Raw genomic sequence first — 22,063 nt, forward strand, 5'->3', positions numbered from 1 at the left:
CTACCGTTCCACTGCTGAAAGGTAGAATGTGGGTTATGGGGCTGTAGAAATTCAACTTTCAGGTCTTGATGTTCAAGATCTACTATGATTACTTTAGTTAACCAGTGGTTGTCGCAAATTTCAGGCTGATGAGAGGGATTTCTGTGGTTGATCCATCTGGACCATTCACAGGGTTTTCATCTACTTTCTCCATCAACTGAGCCAAAGGGCTCACTTCTCTTAGCCTCAGTTACTTCCTTATTTTCAGCAGCACAATGTGGCACATCTGTAGCACTAGGTTTAATTCTGATGTCCCCTAAGTATACTTGCAAACTTGTGCAATCTGGATTGAAACAACGGCAGAGAGATTGCTTGTGGCAGAAACAACTTGATGAACTTTTCTGGTTGATGACAAATTTAAGATTTACATTACATAGGTTTTATTTTTATTTTTTTAAACAAATGATTTGCTTAAGTCAGTGGCCCTCAAAGTAATTTGGGGACGGGAATAAATTGGTCTTACTTGGCTGTTTGCGGGCACGCTGATTATTGCATAGGTTCTTACCTTAACACTGCCTTCCCGCGACATGTGCAGTGTATGTGTGCAATATATATATATATATAATATATATAGTTTTAGTGGGAGTTATTATTGGCACACTCTAATAGGCCAAGTCTCAGGCAGTAATTGTGTGTGCTGCACTTATTTTTTAAATAACTTCTATAAAATACGTAATGCAAATATTTATAAATGGCATGTTTACACAGATAATCATGAATAAATTAAAAGGGTCAATTGCAACAAACTGAAAGCAGCGTATTAACTGGGGATGATCCCGTGCTTAGTACGCAGCTCCGTACTAAACTAGTACGCAAGTTAAATACCAGTTGCAACAAATTTGGCAGCTGAAGTTAGTCCCCAGCTGCTTACTAAAAAAGGTCTCAATTGCAACGAACCCAAAAATAACTGCTGCTGCCCTCTAGAGGATACTAAGTACGAGACTAAGTTAGTCTAATCCTTTCTATAGACTAATGATTTATAGTACCATACTAAGTGAAACAAATGTGAAAAATCCCAAAATATATAGACAACTAATGTAACTAAACAATTCATAATCACAAATCCAGTTACTTATATTTTACATATAAAAGACCTATTTACTTATATAATTTAATTATATGATGTTTTTTTATAAGGGATGTCATTGCTGGCATTGCAATATATTCGTGTAGCATTGGAATGACTTTTGTGACATTATTACAATACGGAAAACGGTACCCCACATCAAATCGCTTCCACAGCGAAAAAATGATCTAACGGCAAAATATTACAATTACGGTTGAAAGCATTTATTACAAATATCATGAAATAATTGAATATATTTAAAGCCGTACAGTAATTATATATTACCCACATGGAACAGAATTGCAGTATTTAATATGAGTAATATATTTTTAATATATGTGTATATCGGTGCTGTAGCCGATGTGCTGGAGGTGATGGGTTCAATCTCTGCCTGTGCAATGCATTTTCATTTTTTGTAATTAAAAAAAAAAAAATGTATTTAGACTTCATACAGCAACAAACAAGTTTGTTGGTGCTTGCGGCGGGAGGTCTCCTATTGGTTAAAATTGACTCTCCTATTGGTTAAAATTACTGTCAGTACCTGCAACTAAAACGGACACAGTTTGTCCCACCCAGCTAACTTAAGATTAGGCTACCGCAGAGACAATGCAGATATTCAACTGGATGATCATATTGCAGAGGCCCTTCAGGAAAAAAAAAAAATGTCGATTGCATGCAAGCATAGCTTAAGCGAGTAGCACTGTCAACAGACTGCTGTGTCGCTTTTTTTCGGAAAACATATTTATTTTCCCACTCTATGACCCGCCAGAAATGTGTTTACTACACATAATTTAAGAACAGCTGCTGCGGGCACGAAAAAACACTTCCTTTTTAAAACTGTGTTGTACATATTCACAATCGCCATGTAGAGCGCCCTGCTTATTATGGATGTTTTGCTTTTTACTGCATTGAGTAACTGTCCACAGTAATTCTGAATGTTTTCATTTCAGATAATTATTTACATAGCACGGTTTTCTCATCAAGTTCCTCAAAACTTTGCCTTTTTCCTTTGTTTAGAGATGCAATTTTATTAAAAATATATATAACAAACATCCAAGTAAAACACCTTTGCTACCCCATGTGGACTGAACCATACCAAACCCACTGCAGCATGAACACACAGTGTACCAGTGAAGCGCTAGATTGATCTTTCTGTTGCTCTGTGACAAAGTGGCTGAGTGGATGCAGGTGCAGGGGTGATGCAGGGCGGTAATAAAACAGACAGAGGTTTAATCCTGTTTGGAAAAGGGGTCTTATTTTTGTATCCAGGTCTATACATACATGGTCACCAGTCCTGGGTGAGGGCAGTAGTGCTTGTGGTGGGTGATTAGTTAATATTTGTGACATTAGTACAGTGCTGTTCCAGCTTTAGTGCTAGCGCTCGGCGACAGCTCCGGAATAGTGTTAACCGTCTAGTGTAGTGTTACAAACAAGACGATTGCACACAGACACACAAACAAAAAACACTCACATTACTGCTTTTACTGTTTACGGGGTCTCTCACAGTCCTTCTCAGTTTAATGCACAAAACCAAATGCGAAGAAACAGATTACGATTCTCCGTCCCCTTTTATGCTGTCACACATGACCCTTTTGTAAACAATTGCAACTGCCTCTCCAATCTGTGGCTGTCACGTCGTTTCCCTTCTGGGTCAATGCGGTATTGCAGCGGAGTCTCGCCCCCTTCCTGTCTGGCCAACTTCACTTGAACCCTGGGAAAGAACCGTCAGACCAGCCTGTCCAAGGAACTCTGTTCTCGCTGCTTAGCGCCCTCACAGGTGTGGAGGGAGATTTACAACCAAGAATCATTGTATTTCTGTCACATGCACCAAATAGAAAAACTACTTGAAGGAAATTGCCAAACCCCTTCCTTTTTATAATATCAGCCCTTACTGTGGCATCAGTAAGGTTTAAGAGTATATAGCTGCAGAACGAAGGCTCACACAGGGTAGTGCGCAACTTTTACGTAATGCTTCATTTAGCCTCCACACCCCTACCAAGTGACCATAATACACCACTAACCTTAGGTTTAGGGTTAGGTTATTGCTGTGTGTATTTAAAGTTAAAGCCCAAACCCCACAAACCTTAGGTTCAGGATTAGGTTATTTTTATTAAATAAACTTTGTTTTAATACCTAAATTTTGTGGGCTGTTGTATATGATGATAAATTGCTAAAATGAATACATAAAGTATGCGTTTTGATGAAATTTATCACGTGACCAGTTATACATCTAGCATATTATTCAACGTTTAACCACTTTGTTAGAGTTTATATGTTTTAAACGGTTAAAATTCCCATCTCTATTTCTTATAATGCCTACTTGGACCATCTGACCAGAAATATACTGTTTCCATACTTGGGTGTTTTTTCTGCGGATGCTTTTCCATCGGCTTGAGATGCACAACTCCAGCCTCAGTAAACTACCACATGGTAGTGCCTTTATCGACCGCCACTATTGCTTAAGTATATGCATTTTAAATTAATGATATATTCTTTACCAGCTGGAAAACATAGATGAATGTAGAAAGTTGTACTGTATGAAGTTTATTTTTTTGAAAATTGCAAAAATGATCTAGTAAAATCTGAAGATATACTTGTGAATGGTTATTATTTTCCTTTTAAAAACAGATATATTTCTTACGTTTTTGGAAACCAAGTATTTTAACACTTCTAATTGTACAGCTTTTTGCCCCCGGCAGTGGGTTTTCTGGTGGAGACAAAAACTTTTTCATAAAAAAAAAAAAAAATCAGTAAAGATGAATCAATTAATGTGTTCATCAGAACTTTAAGTTATACATTTAAAAAAGTATCTGCAGCAAGTACTATTCTTGTAAGAATATTGATACTTAACGTTGGCAAGCCTCTTTTGTCCCAACTCTCAAGAATAATAAACTTGCAGAAAATAATTGATGGGCACACCATTATCAACTGCTATCAAAAAGTTTTTAATCTCTGATTTAATTAAAAAAAAATCCACCCACCCCCTTTGCATTACAGGAAACTTGCCACGTTATATAGCGCTGTGTAATGCAACTTGGATGCTGTGCAACAAACAGCGGCTGGAGTGGACAGCTGTAATTGCGGCGAGGTTGATTGAGGCTGATGGTGGTGATGGTTCTTTACGTAACAAAATGTGTAATTGTTGGTGTATCTTAAAGATTTTAAAGTTGTATCTTGTGGTGTGTTTTTTTTTTTAAGATTCACATTACTCTGGTCAACAATCATAAATACAGTCAAATATAACAATTAATAAACTATTGTAATGAAACTGAAATTCCTACAAGAGTTCTTGCATATCAGATCACCTCATCCGGTTGTCAGAAACTTGTTTAGAAGTCCACATTCGCCCATTTTGGTCTACCACTTTGCCTTTTTTTCTCTAAGACATCTTGAACACACGACTGCCTTTACAGATGTAAACTGTGTAACTTTGCAGCTGTGCTTGTTCTTTTTCTTTGCAGTCTGTGGTACTGATGCTGGAGGTGTGGAGGATGAAGGGGAATCGCATGCAGGCTGGATCGAAGGGGTCGCAATTCTTCTGTCTGTAGTTTGTGTGGTGCTAGTAACAGCCTTTAATGACTGGAGTAAAGAGAAACAGTTTCGTGGCCTACAAAACCGAATCGAACAAGAGCAGAAGTTTACTGTTGTCAGAGGTGGCCAAGTCATCCAGATACCAGTGGCAGAAATTGTTGTTGGGGATATTGCACAAGTGAAATATGGTAAGCATTACATATGGTTGTACTCTTCCTGAAAATGCACTTTGGAAATATGCCAATATGTGGCAGGTGGTAAATGCCTAGATAAGCTATTACAATCAGATCTTGACCCCTGTAACCACTTCTATGTAACCTAGCATTTTATATCTACAGGGACGAAAAAGATCAGACTTTTGCCTGATCTAAGACTATGCAAATTTGATTTGGCTTAAATACCAGATGTAACGTTTACATTTTAATATTGCTATGTTAAATGCAAATTTACTAAAATGGAGTTTGACACTTGTATTATGTTAATGTGAGCATGTATTTCAAGGATCAAATACATTACATGTAGCTATTTCAGAGACAGTAAATCAACATATATTGATTCACTATTTACTAATACCTAAACATAATGAATAATGATACCAACCATTTCAGATATAGACGTTGCCATATTGTGTTCATATAATTAGTTGTTTTCCCAATATGACCAAAAATTGGATATATTAAATTATTGTATAAATTTGAAAGCCTTCAGTACACTTTTTTTGTTTTTGCTATAGGTGACCTTCTTCCTGCTGATGGTGTGCTAATTCAAGGAAATGACCTGAAAATTGATGAAAGCTCACTTACTGGAGAGTCTGATCATGTCAAGAAAACCTTGGACAAGGATCCATTGCTGCTTTCAGGTATTCCACTATTTTGAACTGTGTGTTCTGAGAACTCGAGATAATGTCTTAAGATATAGCTGGTGTCCATATAATTTCACAACTGATAGAGCTTAAACCTGAGTAAACTGGTATTAAGTGGACAGGAATTTACATGAAGATAGTGTGTGAGTGTGTGTGCATACAAGTGTAACAGGGCAGTAACGGGTTACGATGCTAAATTAATATTTAAATACAATATAGTTTACAAAAAATGTAAGTTGTTATATCTACAATGACACAATAATAGAGCAAGGATAGTGCATTAGCTGAGGGTCCAGTGATTAGTGGTGCTTAGGTCAGGGAAGTCAAGTGCAGTAGGAGGGGTAGATCAGTAGATCTAAAGGTGCAGTGTAAACAGGTGTACTGCAATTTGGCTGTTAAACACATTTTCTCCACTAACCAACAGAGAGGAGTTTATAACAGAGGCTTGTCCTCCTGAGAGGGGGGAAAAAAATCTCTCTGGGTTGAACCTGTATCAACATAGATCTATATAAACAGGAAAAGATATATATTTTGAAAGGCAGAAATGTATACCTTATGCATTTCTTTGAGGGGGAGCTTAAAATATGTTGTGTATTCTAAGAGATTGTACTGTTGATGGTAAAGCGTGAATGTTCTACCTGGCGTGAAGCATGAATTTATCTACCGTTCACTGTTGAATTGTAGAACTTTTCTGGCAAACAATATAGGTTAATTGCATTTTTGTATTTTAGGTACCCATGTAATGGAGGGGTCTGGAAAAGTGCTAGTCACTGCTGTAGGTGTAAACTCACAAACTGGAATTATCTTTACTTTACTTGGGGCTAGTGAAGATGAGGACAAAGACAAGGAAGAGAAACAAAAGAAAAAGGACAAGAAAAGTAAGTTGATTTTACACTTTTTTTTTTCTTTGCCTCAAGGTATTTGCAATTACATGTTTTGAATTATGCATTCTGTCATTTGTGTGTGTGTGGGGGGGGGGGGGGGAATGATTTTAAAGTAGTAGTTCGTGAGAAATCATACGTTTTTAAAAAAGAAATGTTGGCGACAGACTGAATATTCGTTACAAAATGAATAACAAAAATGTCACCACTCATTATAATTAATGCTTCTATACCCAAAAGTGTTTTTAAATGCCTTTTTCAATCTTTTTTTTTTTCTATAAAGACAAAAAGCAAGATGGTTCTGTTGAAAATCGTAACAAAGGTAAGTCCTAAAATGTCAGAAAAATAGCGTCCTGAAATCAGTATTCTCGCTGCTTTTTTACAACAGCTAGCGGATCCAATCAGTGATGAGTGACGACATTGCAGATTTATGCTGTATGGTTAGTTGAGCACTCCTTGGATAAATTACACAACAGTCGATCCACTTTAATTTTAGGGTTTAATCTTAATTTTAAATGGAGCCTGTTTTAAGGGTGTAGATTTTCTTTGGGTGACCAATGTATGTGACCTGTAAGAGAGAGAGATATAGAGATAAAGTAAGTGTATTTGCACATTTACTAATGTTTATTTCCTCAAAGTTACAAGTACAACCAGATGTCTGGCGTATCACAGATTCAATATGGGCATATCAGCCAAAAATATAATACTTTCGATTGCTGCTGCTGCTTTGGTTATTTATTTATTTTTTTTTAATATATGAATAGCATACAATATTGCAAAAATATATAACGTGCGTAAATAGTTTTAAAAAGAGCAATACATTTGACTTTAATATATTCAAACCGTTTTTCCCCCTCTGCTTCTCAGCTAATGCTCAGGATGGAGCTGCCATGGAAATGCAGCCTCTCAAGAGTGAAGAAGGTCTAGATGGGGACGCACAGGAAATAAGGAAAGCAAACACGTCAAAGAAAGAAAAATCTGTTCTTCAAGGAAAGCTTACTAAACTAGCAGTCCAAATTGGCAAAGCAGGTAAAAAAAAAAAAAAAAAGTTGCAGTTTTTGACCAACATTTATGCTTTGTGTTATTACTTTACTTTATTTCAGTTTATTTTTTACAATCCATAAAACACAAATAATTGTGTTCTTTCCTGTTCAGGGCTAGTGATGTCTGCTATTACAGTCATCATCCTTGTATTGTACTTTGTCATCAACACCTTCTGGGTCCAAAATCTCAGTTGGATCCCTGAGTGCACGCCAATTTACATCCAATATTTCGTGAAGTTCTTCATCATTGGTGTCACTGTACTGGTTGTAGCCGTACCAGAGGGTCTTCCACTTGCAGTCACAATTTCTCTGGCCTACTCTGTAAAGGTAGGTATTCATTTTATATTGATAACTGTGACAAACAACTTGGGTATGTGAGTTGCCATTGAAAACCCTTTTTTAGAATAGATACTGTTGGTTATTTTTGAAGGTACTTATATGTTCTTGGTGTCCAATTTCTGGATACTATTACATATCATTAATACATTTTCAAGTTCCTTCTTGTCCTTACCTGCTTAGTTGTAGGATCAGCTTTTTTTAAAAAAAAATAAATAAAAAAAAATAAATTCCAGACCTAACAATAGTATACTTAGAAGAGTACTGTCAGGGTTCGTATGCTAGTATGGAAAAAGTATGGAAAAATGCCAGACTGATTTCCAGGTCCTCGAAATGCTTGAAAAACCATGTCTCCATTATGAAAGTCTGAAATTTTACTAGTATCACAGAATTAAAATGATTCTGCAATTTTTATTTTTTATTATTAATAATAATTGATCTTGAAAGCGGGTCAGCAGCTCTAGTGGCAACTATCTAGGCAATTTTACTAGTAGCAACTATATTGCTTGCGACCAAATCCCCCGAGGATTTCCTTATGTAACACCCCTGACAACTCAAGCAATCCTATCCAGTCAGCGCACTGGTATATGTCAAATGACTCTGTTTGCTCCAGTGAAACAAAGGGTAAAAAGGACACTTCAACAGTGTTGCCAACTCCAGAAAGCAAGAAGTCGCCAGAGAAACCACACAAAATCACTAGATGTCACACTTTAGACATTCTAAAGTCGTTAGAAATGTCGCTAGATAATTTACCACTCCTCTTGGAATCCTTAACCAGAGTAAACACCAATATAAACAATATTAAATGTATTAATGATGGTTGGTCATTTTTAAACGTCCTATGTGTATTTGTATAGATTATCTATACAGATAATCCAGACAAAGTTTGGTCTAATTGATTTTATTGTAACATTCACTTATCACTGATTTAGATTAAATAATTGATGTCGTTCACTTCCGCTAAAAAGGGGGCAGCAGCTGTGGTAGTTATTTACATTATGATTAGCAGGTCACTCGTGATCTGTTTGGTTCACAGCAGCAACCAGCTCTGCAGCAACTTTTCAAAGCTGTGCTGGGATGTGCAGGATTGAGTAATGTCACACAGCAGCCCTCAAAGAACGCGCATCTCTGCGATTCTGTCCAGAACTATGCAGATCTGTGGAAATCTGCACTACGTGAAGAATGCCACCATTGTACTACTTCAGGACAAGAGAAGTGTGGTGTATTGAGCTGCGTGTGACCTATGTTGTAATGATACAATTTGGTTTCTCTAAAAGTTGCTTTTGTCGGCAGTGAAAGTCGCTAGATTTGTTGCTAGTCGCTTTCACAATGTTTTTGTCACTAGGGAAACCCAAAAATTGCTGGATCTGGCGACCAAAATCGCTAAGTTAGCAACACTGCACTACGACAGCCAAAGTATAATTTATATTGAGGCTGTGATTTTTATAAGCAAAGTTATAGACTGGAATTACAAACTAATGTACTCTGCTCACCAAGATTCACATTTTGTTACTTGTTGTTACCTTTATTAAATCGTTAACGTTATTGCCTAACTCAGGAAGAAAAGATCAAATACGATAGTTATTATCACTGAAAAAAAAAAAAAAAAAAAAAAAAATGCTTTCTGTAGCCCCTGTGTCTGTATAAACATAGCATGTTAACATCACTTTTTTCATTTCTTTAATGTGATTAATAAAATGTACTGGTTATTTTATTTTAAGTGTATGGTGCTTGCTTGTATTGTAACTTACAGTACCAAGTTCAGCAACACTCTCGGGTCCAAACCTTCGGCCGAGTGCAGATATACCATTTACATCCTCGCTATGTGGCCTTCATTATACGATTTAAATACGGATTTAAAAAAAATAAAAATAAAATCAAACTGCTGCCGATGTTGCCTTTTACAGCTCTATGCAACTGACACAGCAAAGCAACACTGGTGTGTGTGTGTCTGTGTGGTTTTTTTTTTTTTTTTTTTTTTTTTTCCTTTTTCTTTTTTTTTAAATAAGGAACCAAGATTAAAATTAACATTTGCAATTGAAACAAAACTGAAACTGATTGTTTTTTTTTTTTTTTGGGGGGGGGGGGGGGGGGGGGGGGGGGGGGGTTGTACTAATGTTCTTCAACAAATAGGATATAGCCAGAATACTAGGTGCAGCAAGCCACAAATAGATACTGTACTTGTAATTCAACTTTTATTCACAATCTCATTGCTATTATTATTGTTAGTGGTGGTAGTGACAAATACTGTAATAGACAATCAAATAATAAAACAGTACTAATATTATTAATAATTTAGCTAATGCCTTCATCCAAGCTGACTTCCTTAACTTACTCCAGCAGCTTATATTGTTCGTTTTGGATTGTTCTTTTACTACAGCAAACAAAAGGTTTTGGACCCAAACAGGGTTGTTATAGCGAGGGTGTACTGTATTTAGGGTTTGACTTCGCGTTTGTTTAATATACGACACTTGCACATTTTCGTATATAATGCGTGCACATTTGTTATTTCACTTTTGTTATTTTTCACCTCCCATAATGTTAAACATTTAACAGGGGGTATAAAGAAGTTTGGAACATTACAAAAAAGTAATATAATGCAAGTAGAATTATCTGGTATATGGTATACTATTGGTACCATTGTATTATCCTGTTTTTGGCACAAGTATACTTGCAGTATACAACTTTTTATATTACTTTTGTAAATAATGCAATGATGTTCTCAAATATTGGACATTGCTTAGATTGTATCTTATTTTTCTTTTGCATACCTGCATTGTCTCTTGCTAGATATGCACCTCCAGATTCTGACAAATACTTTTAGGAAACCAGGAGCAACTTCTGCTCTGGTTCAAAAAGCTATAATGCTGTGTGGCTGCCTACCTATGTGGATATCTATCGAAAAACTAGTAGATACTAACTAAAACAAGTCTGGGAAAAACCAAATGGAAGTCTTGAAAAAGTGTATGAACCCTGACTGTCTCAGTCATGTCAAGTTGTTATGGTATTTTTACCAAATCAGAAATTAAATTGTATCTACTAGCCTGGAGTTTTGCTGTCGCTCGCCACTCTCTCGTAATTTGCTAATGTTTTTTGAAAGTGACGACAAAAAAATGTGGAATCGTCACTAGTGACGATCGTTTCTGTTTTATACTGTAAACCCCCCCCCTTATGTTAGTCACACACAACGTCTCTTTCTTCAAAAGAAGGGATCGCTAAACCATTGAGTCCCTGCTAAATGCAGTAAATGCAGTAAGCCATTCAGCGCCTCAGTTTGATGTTGGTGTCAGTTACCATGGTAACTCAGGCCACTTTATGAGGCTGTACTAGTGCTGCTGTAGCTTTCATCCTCACATTATTCTTTGCAATCTGACAGCTTCAGCTGCTGTGCTTTCATGACTACAGAGAGTTCTGCTCAAACCTTTGCATCCGCAGTGAAAGTGGTAAGCTTGTGCGCACAAATTAAAAAAACAAAACTGTTAACCAATACTGTAAAATATCGCAGAAGAAAATCTGCTCGCTTTTCCAGCGCGGCCACAGCAAGAGTGAAATAGATGCTATTATGTTGTCCAAAACAACACTACTGTGCTGGATGTCATCCTCTCTTAAACTATACATGTGTGTTTTTTATACAGTATTTGTTCTAAACCTAAACTGTGTTCCTCAGATTTAGAAGATTTTGTTTTAGAAAATCTTTATGAAAGCAAATATTAATTGCTCAAATAAATGCTGTAGTATTTCTGTCTAATCCAATTTGCTAAATATTATGTTAAACTAAATTGTGCCTGTTTTTTATTGCAATTGTGATCAATTGTGTTTTTTGTTATTTTGAAGGGATTATCAATGTTGCAGACCCATTCTGTGGATAACCACACAACATACGCACATGACAGCAGCTTGAGGGACATGCAGAGGGCGATAGCTTGGGTTGCAGTAGAAAATTTGATTTACTTGACTCAATCTGATTTTATGGCAATAATGATACATGAGTTAACGAAATGTTCAAATAAAAAAAAAAAACTAATGATCTACACAATGCCAATCTTGAAGGTGATGGACCAGTTGAACATATGTACAATAAAATTGTTTAAGTGTTTCAGGAGTACAATCTTGACCTGAAGAAATGTGTGTCCATAGCCACTGATTGCACGTCAGTGATGACAGGTAGATTGTGAGGTGGTGTTAAACTGAAGGCTGTGTGTCCAATCATTGTTGCTGTGCATTGCATCGCACACAGTTTGTCTTTGGCTGTATATCAAGCAAGTCATAATGTAAATTATCTCAACACATTTCAAGAGGTGTTGGGATCAATGTCTAAATACTACAGCCACAGTCCGAAGAGAATGCAAACCCTGAAAAACATGCAACTTGTTTTAGCCGAAGCCCAGATGAAATTCAAAGAGTTATGTGAAACCCGATGGTTAAGCCTTGAGTGCTTAGTGCAGTCTGTACTAGAAAACTTACTCCCTCATGGCAGCATTTAGTGGAAGATAAGCAGCAACCTGGAAATGCTCTTGCAAGTGGCCTTCTAAAGTTAATTGGAACTTTATGAATTTATAGCTGTTGTTCATTTCATGGCTGATGTTATGGGTGTGATTGTAATTTAGTGTCGCACATTCCAGAAACAAGACATAGGGCCAGATCTTCGAAAGGCTTGCGCACCGCACAGAGGGGTATGTGCGTTGCAAATGGCCGTTGATTGGATTGAGTGGCCGAAATTGTGTTTAATTTCTGTGCTGTGCAGAAATAAAATGTGTGCATCGCGCAATATGGGGGGATTGGCCGACAATATGCATGATCCTGGTATATTCAAAGGTATGCGCCAAGCACAAAATCAGGTTTGTGACGCGCAGAATAAGGATTGTAAAAGGACTCCGTTAACTCCGCACTACTACCATTCCAGCACTGACTAGAAACGGGCAACAATGGGAAATGTGGGTAGCATGCAGCTTGTCCGTCGACATGCGGATGTGAATGATGTAAGGCACACCCAGCATCAGCAGCCCCGACATAGGCGAAGATATGCTGAAAGAGTGTACCGGCCTCGGCACACATATGAGCTCGACTCGTCTGTGCCACATGCTGCATGATGACCTGGCCAGAGCAAACCTCTGCAGTCATGCCTTGTCTGAGCAATTGGTAGTGTCTGTCTGTATGTGTATCCTGGCTACTGGGACAGCAGTGTCCGGCCACCTCCACCGCTTCATAACCGCGTTGCTGCGACGTGCTGAGGAACATACTAAATTCCCCAGTACCAGAGCAAACAGTAAAGAGATAACGCAGGGTTTTTATGAGGTCGTGAACCTGCCGTGCGTGGTAGGTGCAATTGACTGCACCCATATTGCTATCCGGGCACCTGTTCCAGTTGTCCTGTTCTATCAGGATTCCAGTTACATTTGGAATAGTGGGAAATTTTGAATAGCTATTCCATGCCATGTAAACGGTATTCCGAATGAATCCATCCATATTCTGGATACCAGTATTCCAAAAACGTGATACCGATTACCCACTTAGTATTAGGATACTATCGAAATACTAGCCATTCTAGACACCTTACTCAGAAAAACAGGTTTTTTTTTTTTCTATACACACGAGTCGTCGTTTTATAGTCTATAATATAGGATGAAGACTTTTGTATCCAACAAAGCCTTTGCAAAAACTGCACAAATATATTATTAGTACGTGTATTAAACCCAAACTGGTTGCCGACTATGCAATACATTCCTATTTTTTTTTTTAGTAGATCAACATATATATATATATATATATATATATATATATATATATATATATATATATATATATATATATATATATATATATATATATATATATATATATAATCCTTGTAGTCAAATTGAGATTAAAACCTTTTTTACGAGTGACACCTAGCCAAGCAGGAGGCAGCAATCGGAGAACAAGTACACAATAAAATACAATTAAGACACAGGCAAATCACATTTAAAACAATAATCAAAATACACAAAAGCGCGTAACTCAACTTCTTAAAACAATTATAACTCTGTCACAAAATCGTACAGTTTACTCTAAAATTGCAATAAAGATATCTGGGTCTGCAGCTTTAGTTTGGACTGTTACTCGTTCCAGGACCACGGGACATAAGCAAAGGATCTTTTACCAACCTCAGTACGCACATTTGGGATTTTAAAATGCAAAAAAAATGAGATCTTTTAAAACTAGATTTCTGCGCGTAACAAAAATCACTTCTATTATAAGTGTAATACTGATGTCAACAGTTGACTGAGAGTGGTCTTAGCTGCTATAATGTGATAAAATCAGACCTACGAAACCAACTTAGTGAGCCGTGTAAACCTACTAATGCAAATGTCCGTCAACTCAAACACGCCCGATCTTGACAAAATATCTGAATTTAATTTTGAAAAGGCTTTCAGATATTGGTGTATGGACAAAAAGCACAGGTTGTAGTTTGAACCTATAGCAGAGAAGAGATGAAAATCTTGTTGGGAAAACAGTACAGTTTTGTTAAAATGAAAATGATTTGTACTATATAATATTCTAACGTGTTTTTTTTTTTTTTTTTTTTCTTGTAAACAAGTACACAAACACTCAGTAAACAGTTACATTTTTAATGTTATTGTATACTGTAGACTGGTAGATTTTAGCTGAAGTGTTATGAAAATTCTGAAATATTGTACTTTCATTTAGGAAACCTGAAACTAATATAGAAATAAGTTTGTTGGTTGTGAAATATTGAGTTATTTGTGTACCATTGCCATATGAAATGTTGCAAAATAATTGCAAAAAATAAATAAATCCTGGTATAAGTACTTCATAATGCATTCTGTGTCTGTGTAGCTTTTCAGGGCAAATAAAGCTTGTTCTTGAGCTTTAAAGTTCTAAAAGTTTACAGCTGTAAATGACCAATTTGTTTAACTGTAGAGCATTATTAAAATTGTTTAATTAAATAATTGTTTTGGTTAATACAGCGATTTAAGGTATAAAATAAAAACAGGATTCATAACACTCTTGAAGACTTGAGCTGTGCGCCAGTAGTGACTACTGAATATCTGGAGTGACTAATGTTTATAGAAAGGATTAGTCACTAGTGACTACAAAAATCAAGAACCCAAGGGAAACCCTGCTACTGGATGTATATTACATTTAACATGATTAAAAATACACCTGTTCATTTTGTGAATAGCATGTTTTTCCTTTCTCTTTCCTTATAGAAAATGATGAAAGATAATAATTTGGTCAGACATCTTGATGCCTGTGAAACCATGGGCAATGCTACAGCTATCTGCTCTGATAAAACGGGAACTCTGACCATGAATAGAATGACTGTAGTCCAAGTCTTTATTGGGGAAAAGCATTATAGAAGGGTCCCTGAACCTGAAGCTGTTCCTGAAAAGTGTTTGGATCTCCTTGTTACAGGGATTGGGGTCAACTGCGCTTACACTACTAAAATATTGGTAAGTAGAATTACATTTGTAGGTGTGTGTGTTTTTTTTGTTTGTTTGTTTGTTTGTTTTATAATCTATATATATATGTGGTGTGTGTGTGTGTCTGTATAGAGAGAGAGAGAGAGAGAGAGAGAGAGAGAAAAGGTTCATCTTTCATAAGAGATGTATGGGCAAAAGCATATAATGCTCACATGTTCTTGACGATATTACAATCTCGGACATGTAGTCCTCAGTTCTGGCCACTGATTTGTTTGGGGTAAATCTGCAAGACTACAAGCAGATAGAAGTAAATCAAGATATATATATAAAATTGGAAATGTTTCACAATTACATGAATAATTTAGAGTAAGTAGCGGGGTTTGAAAACATAGTCCCCATGTGTTGCTACAACTGTTTTAAATGTATCTGCATTTTTTCTTTTCATTGGTTACATCCTGATGGCTTTTTACACTTGTAAGTTTAAAGTCTGTTTTCAACATGTCGGTTCCAGTGCACTGGGGTTTGAGATCGGGGGGGGTGTCTTCTGATCTCTGTGGGAAGAGATTTAAAAAAGAAAAAAAAAAGTTTGCTGTGTTACCAGTTTGGCAATGTGGGCAATAATCCTTACACTATCATATAATTATAAAAAAAAAATAATAATAATTGGGCTACTCTTTAAATTATTTTAAGAGTGGCTAAAAATGTTTTAACTTCAAATTACTAGATTCTAGAAAAAAAAAACCACCAAAAACCTTTTAATGAGGCTTTTTTCTTTAATCCTTGTAGTCTCCTGAGAAGGAAGGTGGCCTGCCACGCCAAGTTGGAAACAAGACAGAATGTTCCTTGCTGGGTTTTGCTTTGGACTTGAAGAGAGACTACCAGGCTGTTCGAAATGAAATTCCAGAGGAAAAACTCTACAAAGTCTATACTTTCAACTCTGTCCGAAAATCCATGAGCACTGTTCTAAAGAATGCCGATGGCAGTTACCGTATGTTTAGCAAGGGAGCCTCAGAGATCCTCCTGAAAAAGTAAGAAACACATATTCAGTCCCTGCTTTTTTAATGGTCTATGATAATTCTGCTTGCAAAACACATATGAAAAGTGCACATTTTTATATATTTTTTTTTCTAGGTGTTATAGAATTCTCAATGCGGATGGGGAAGCCAAACTTTTTAGACCCAGGGACCGTGATGATATGATAAAGAAAGTAATTGAGCCTATGGCATCAGATGGATTGAGAACTATCTGCTTGGCATATAGGGACTTCCCTGCTGGAGATTCGGAGCCTGAATGGGACAATGAGAATGATATTTTAACCAGCCTCACCTGTATTTGTGTTGTGGGGATTGAGGACCCTGTCAGGCCTGAAGTAAGAAGCTTTATTTTTGTATTTATTTGTTTGTTTGAATTCAAAGTATTTGCATATCCTGTATTAACTTAAAAAAATGTGTGTGTGTGTGTCTATAATATATATATATATGTGTGTGTGTGTGTGTGTGTGTGTGTGTGTGTGTGTGTGTGTGTGTGTGTGTGTGTATATATATATATATATATATATATATATATATATATATATATATATATATATATATATATATATATATATATAGTGTGTCTATATATATATATATATATATATATATATATATATATATATATATATATATATATATATATATATATATATATATATATATATATATACAGAGAGAGAGAGAATATTATACACACACACTTTACACTATATCAATCTTTATTTTATGTAGTGACTTTCATAGTGGACCACAATAACAAAGCGCTTTACAAGATGTAGTAACACCAAAAATACAGAGATGTGCATAATATAAGAAATAGTAGCAAAAACCTGTGTGATGATGGGCATTGTAGGTGAGCAGGAGAGTTTTGAAAGTAATTCTGAACTTCACAGGTAGCCAGTGCAGCTGGGCAAGACTGGGGGGGTTTTGACCAAGAAGGAGATGTGGGCATCAAAGGAGAGGTTGCTGTCAAGAAGTATACCAAGGCTTCGTACTGGGAGGGGAAGGCAGTAGCAGACAGGTTCAGAGTATCTATATTGAGATTCTTGAGTTGAGTTTTAGATCCTACTAGAAGTTGTTCAGATTTGCTATTGTTCAGCTGAAGAAAATTGGCAGATATCCAGGCCTCGATGCCTTGAATGCAAGCAGAGAGCCAGACCATGGCAGAAGGGCTTCCAGGGTCAAGTTTTAAGTAGAGTTGGGTGTCCTCAGCATAGGAGTGAAACATGAGGCTGTGTTGGCGGGTGAGGTGACCCAAGGGAAGCATGTAGATATTGAAGAGAAGGGGCCCAAGAACAGATCTTGGGGGACACCACAAGTGACTGGGTTTGCGACACCACTGCATTCAGCCTAGACAACAGACTGCATGCGTCTAGATAGATAAGAGAAAATCCAGGAGATACAGGTACCAGAGATTACAGCATATTTCTAAAGGCGGTCAATAAGAATGCCATGATCCATGGTGTCAAAAGTGGTTGTTCAGTCAAGCACAGAGGGAGCATCAGCATTAAGCAGGAGATCATTGTCAATCCGGAATAGAGCAGTTTCAGTACTGTGATGCGGCCAGAAGCCAGACTGTAGGGATTCAAGCTGATTGTTATCTGTGAGGTGTTTCATCAGCTGACTGGCTACAGCCCTTTCGAGAGTTTTAGGGAGAAAAAGGAGATTGGAGATGGGATGGAAATTAGATAAGTCAGCCAGGTCAAGGGAGGGTGATTTGAGTACCGGGGTAACTTGGGCAACCTTAAGAGCAACAGGAACCAGGGACAGTTTGAGAGTCTACATAATTGAAGGAGCAAGACCAGAAGCACAGAGACCGACAAGGTTAATCGGCCAGGAGTCCAGGGGGCACGTGGTAGTAGTTGATTTCAACAGTAAGCCAGGGACATGAACAATGGAGAGGTGAAAAAGAGGAGAGGGCAGGAGGGGCAACCAGAAGAGAGTCAAAGTGGTCAAATACAGTAGCTATCAAAAGTTTTCACCCCCTTGGACTGCTCCATATTTTGATTGTGTTACAACGTGGAATCAAAATGGATTTAATTAGGAGTTTTTGCCACTGATCAACACAAAAAAAAATCCATAATGTCAAAGTGAAAAATAAAATCTACAAATTGTTCTAAATTAATTACAAATACAAAGCAGAAAATAATTGATTGCATAAGTATTCACATCCTTGAGTCAATATTTCGTAGAGGCATCTTTGGCAGCAATTACAGCCATGAGTCTATTTGGATAAGTCTCTACCAGCTTTGCACATCTGGACACTGCAATGTTTGCCCATTCTTCTTTGCAAAATTGCTCAAGCTCCGTCAAGTTGGATGGGGACCTTTTGGTGAACAGCAATTTTCAACTGTTTCCACATATTCTTAATTGGATTGAGGTCCGGGCTTTGACTGGGCCACTCCAGGACATTGACTTTTTTGTTTTTAAGCCACTCCAGTGTGGCTTTGGCTGTATGTTTGGGGTCATTATCCTGCTGGAAGATGAATCTTCTCCCAAGTCCCAGGTCTCTTGTGGACTTGTTTTCCTCCAGGATTTCTCTGTACTTTGCTGCATCCATTTTGCCCTCTATCTTCACAAGCTTTCCAGGCCTTAACACAGAGAAGCATCCACATAGCTTGATGCTGCCACCACCATGCTTCATGGTAGGGATGGTGATCACAGGATCATATGCGGTATTAGGCTTGCACCAAACATAGCGCTTAGCGTTGAGGCCATAGAATCTTCTTCCACTTGGTCTCGGAGTCTCCCACCTGCCTTCTGGCAAACTCTAGCCGAGATTTGATGCAAGTTTTTTCAACAGTGGTTTTCTTTTTGCCACCCTCCCATAAAGGCCAGTTTCGTGAAGCACCCGGGCTATTGTTGCTGTATGCACAGTGTCTCCCAGCTCAGCCGTGGAAGACTGTAACTCCTTTTTAGAGTTGCCATAGGCCTCTTGGTGGCCTCCCTGACTAGTGCCCTCCTTGTCCGGATACTCAGTTTTTGAGGACAGCCTGTTCTAGACAGATTCACAGTTGTGACATATTATCTCCATTTCTTAATAATGGACTTTACTGTGCTCCTGGGGATATTCAATGCCTTGGAAATTTCTTATAGCCTACCAATGATTGGTGCTTTTGAAGAACCTTATTCTGGATTTGCTTTGAATGTTCCTTCGTCTTCATGATGTAGTTTTTGTTAGGAAATGTACTAACCAACTGTGCGACCTCCCAAAGACACATGTATTTAACCTGAAATCATGTGAAACACCTTAATTGCACACAGGTAGACTCCATTCAACTAATTGTGTGACTTCTGAATTATGAGACAATTGGTTGCACCAGAGCTTATTGATGTGTGTCATAGCAAAGGGGGTGAATACCTATGCAATCGGTTATTTTCTGTTTTATATTTTTAATTTAATTTAGAACAATTTGTAGATTTTTATTTTTTAACTTTGATATTGTGGACTTTTTTGTGTTGATCAGTGGCAAAAACTCCTAATTAAATCAATTTTGATTCCATGTTGTAACACAATAAAATGTGGAAAAGTCCAAGGGGGTGAATACTTTTGAGAGCCACTGTAGTAGACTGGGTTTATGGTCAGAGAGCATAGAATGGAAGTTGTCAATTTTGTTCTGAAAGAAAGAGGAGAAATCATGACAGGTAGGAGAGGAGGATGAATGGGAGATGGATCTGTCGGTGGCTGGATGTAGGATTTTGTCAATGATCTTAAAGAGAACATCGGGTTTACTGTGTCCCATAGTTATGATTTCAGAGAAGTACTTCACCCTGGCAGCGGCAAGCGCATGCCTTTACCTACTGAGATCGTCGGTCCAGATCTCTCTGTGAACCGTTGGTCCAAACGACCTCCACTTGCGCTCAAGCTTGCGACAGGCAGACTTATCATTGATTATCATTGGTTATCACTCCTTTAAGACTGTTATGCAACTAAACCAACTTGTCTTTTTGGCAACATTTTTGAAATATCAATTTAATCATTTCAACTTTCATTTCAAAATGCAAGTTGTTTTTTAAATGTAAACTGTCCTGACCAGGTTCCAGATGCAATCAGGATGTGCCAGCGTGCTGGTATCACGGTTCGCATGGTTACAGGGGACAACATTAACACAGCTCGTGCTATTGCCATAAAGTGCGGAATTCTGCTACCAGGAGATGATTTCTTGTGCATAGAGGGTAAAGAGTTTAACAGGCGGATCCGCAATGAAAAGGGAGAGGTAAGCTCTTTTTTCAGAATCTTTTCAGTAACATTTTTTACAAATTTTATTATTTTGGTCTTAATTATTTGGTTTCTTTTGCTTTCTTTCTAGATTGAGCAGGAGCGCATAGATAAGATCTGGCCTAAGCTTCGAGTACTTGCAAGATCCTCCCCCACTGATAAGCACACACTAGTAAAAGGTACATTGAACACTTTTAGTAGAGCTCACATTTTGGATATTATTTGAGAAGATGCAGGGGGTGTTTAATGATATTTAAACACTTCAGTGAACTTTTTTTTCTTGGTCCATTTTGGCTTCAGTTGAAAACCATGATGTATAGGCTGCTTATTTAATGCACTGCATTGTGCATACGTTAGATTAATTTACTTGAGTCTCTTCCAAGTGCTGTGCTTTAAGTGTTTTATAAGTTACTGACTAAAATGTGCAAAAGTTGTGCAAAAAATTACAAGTTTTTGACTTACAACATTTTTAAATCCTGTAGGTATTATTGACAGCACAGTAGCAGAACAAAGGCAGGTTGTTGCGGTAACTGGAGACGGTACCAATGATGGACCTGCCCTAAAGAAAGCAGATGTTGGGTTTGCTATGGTATGTTTCTACTGTGTTCAATTAGGCCATAAATAACCAATGTGTTTCATCCGTGAAAGTGCAGTAGCCCCACAAGTTAAAAAAAAAAAAAAAAAAAAAAAAAAAAAAAAAAAAAACTTGTAGTCTGAAACGCCCTGATATAATTGATTTTTTTTTTTTTAATCATTTTGCATTTGTCTACCTTCATTACCTTGTGGAATGATTTTATTCCACATCTTGAATATTTGCATTTCTAAATTAGCTTCTACTGGTGATGTGATTGAACATTTCAAAGTATGGGTTAATGTGAGTGTTGTATTACTTGGATAGTTTTTGGCAGTATCTGCAGTATTAATTGCTGTAACTCCCTGATATTTGTTGTTAAATGTAATATTGTGTCTTCCATTTTCAAGGGAATTGCTGGCACTGATGTAGCTAAAGAAGCCTCTGATATCATTCTTACCGATGATAACTTCTCCAGCATTGTTAAGGCAGTGATGTGGGGCAGGAATGTGTATGACAGCATCTCCAAGTTCCTTCAGTTCCAGCTTACTGTCAATGTTGTAGCTGTAATTGTCGCTTTCACAGGGGCCTGCATTACTCAGGTAAATGTTATTTTGTGTAGTCAGCTATGGTGTGTGTGTGTATAGAGAAATTTGCATATATTTACATAAGTCTAGAGGCCATTCTAGGTCACAGAATTTATCTATTACATTTATGGGAATATCAACTAGCTTTAACACAGCTTTACAGCTGAGAGTTCATTTTTCACAAGAGCATGAAGATTTGGTTGAAAATGGTCAATTATAGGTCACATCCTTTTTTCTTTATTTATTTATCTATTAGCACATTTTTAACTGAACTAGCTTTAAAACATAATTTTTTTAATGTTACTGATTTTAGTCTGGCTTAGATTTTACATGTCAGATTGTCATAAGGAACAGTGGAAAGGTTGTTTTGTTTCTTTTTTCAAAGAACTAAATGGTGCCCACACAAACCACTAAAATGTTTTGATTATTACACAAATTATTATGACTCCCAGACACAATCCCTGTCTTGC

The 22,063-nt window shown here is 37.1% G+C and overlaps 1 protein-coding gene across 3 annotated transcripts in view; it reads left to right on the top strand.

Annotated features, from left to right (window-relative positions):
• The window catches only part of LOC121318489 (plasma membrane calcium-transporting ATPase 1-like), an 82,824-nt gene that overhangs the window by 48,401 nt on the left and 12,360 nt on the right, over positions 1–22,063 (top strand). For all 3 annotated transcript variants that reach the window (XM_041255212.1, XM_041255213.1, XM_041255214.1), the window contains exons 4-16: positions 4,567–4,824; positions 5,370–5,495; positions 6,230–6,376; positions 6,663–6,701; positions 7,247–7,408; positions 7,535–7,749; positions 14,970–15,212; positions 15,969–16,210; positions 16,314–16,551; positions 20,254–20,433; positions 20,527–20,614; positions 20,918–21,024; positions 21,417–21,608. In XM_041255212.1, the coding sequence (XP_041111146.1) occupies positions 4,567–4,824; positions 5,370–5,495; positions 6,230–6,376; positions 6,663–6,701; positions 7,247–7,408; positions 7,535–7,749; positions 14,970–15,212; positions 15,969–16,210; positions 16,314–16,551; positions 20,254–20,433; positions 20,527–20,614; positions 20,918–21,024; positions 21,417–21,608 (2,237 nt within the window). The remainder of the gene's footprint in view (positions 1–4,566; positions 4,825–5,369; positions 5,496–6,229; positions 6,377–6,662; positions 6,702–7,246; positions 7,409–7,534; positions 7,750–14,969; positions 15,213–15,968; positions 16,211–16,313; positions 16,552–20,253; positions 20,434–20,526; positions 20,615–20,917; positions 21,025–21,416; positions 21,609–22,063) is intronic.

Source organism: Polyodon spathula, chromosome 7 (assembly GCF_017654505.1).
Source record: "Polyodon spathula isolate WHYD16114869_AA chromosome 7, ASM1765450v1, whole genome shotgun sequence".
Lineage (NCBI taxonomy): Eukaryota > Metazoa > Chordata > Actinopteri > Acipenseriformes > Polyodontidae > Polyodon > Polyodon spathula.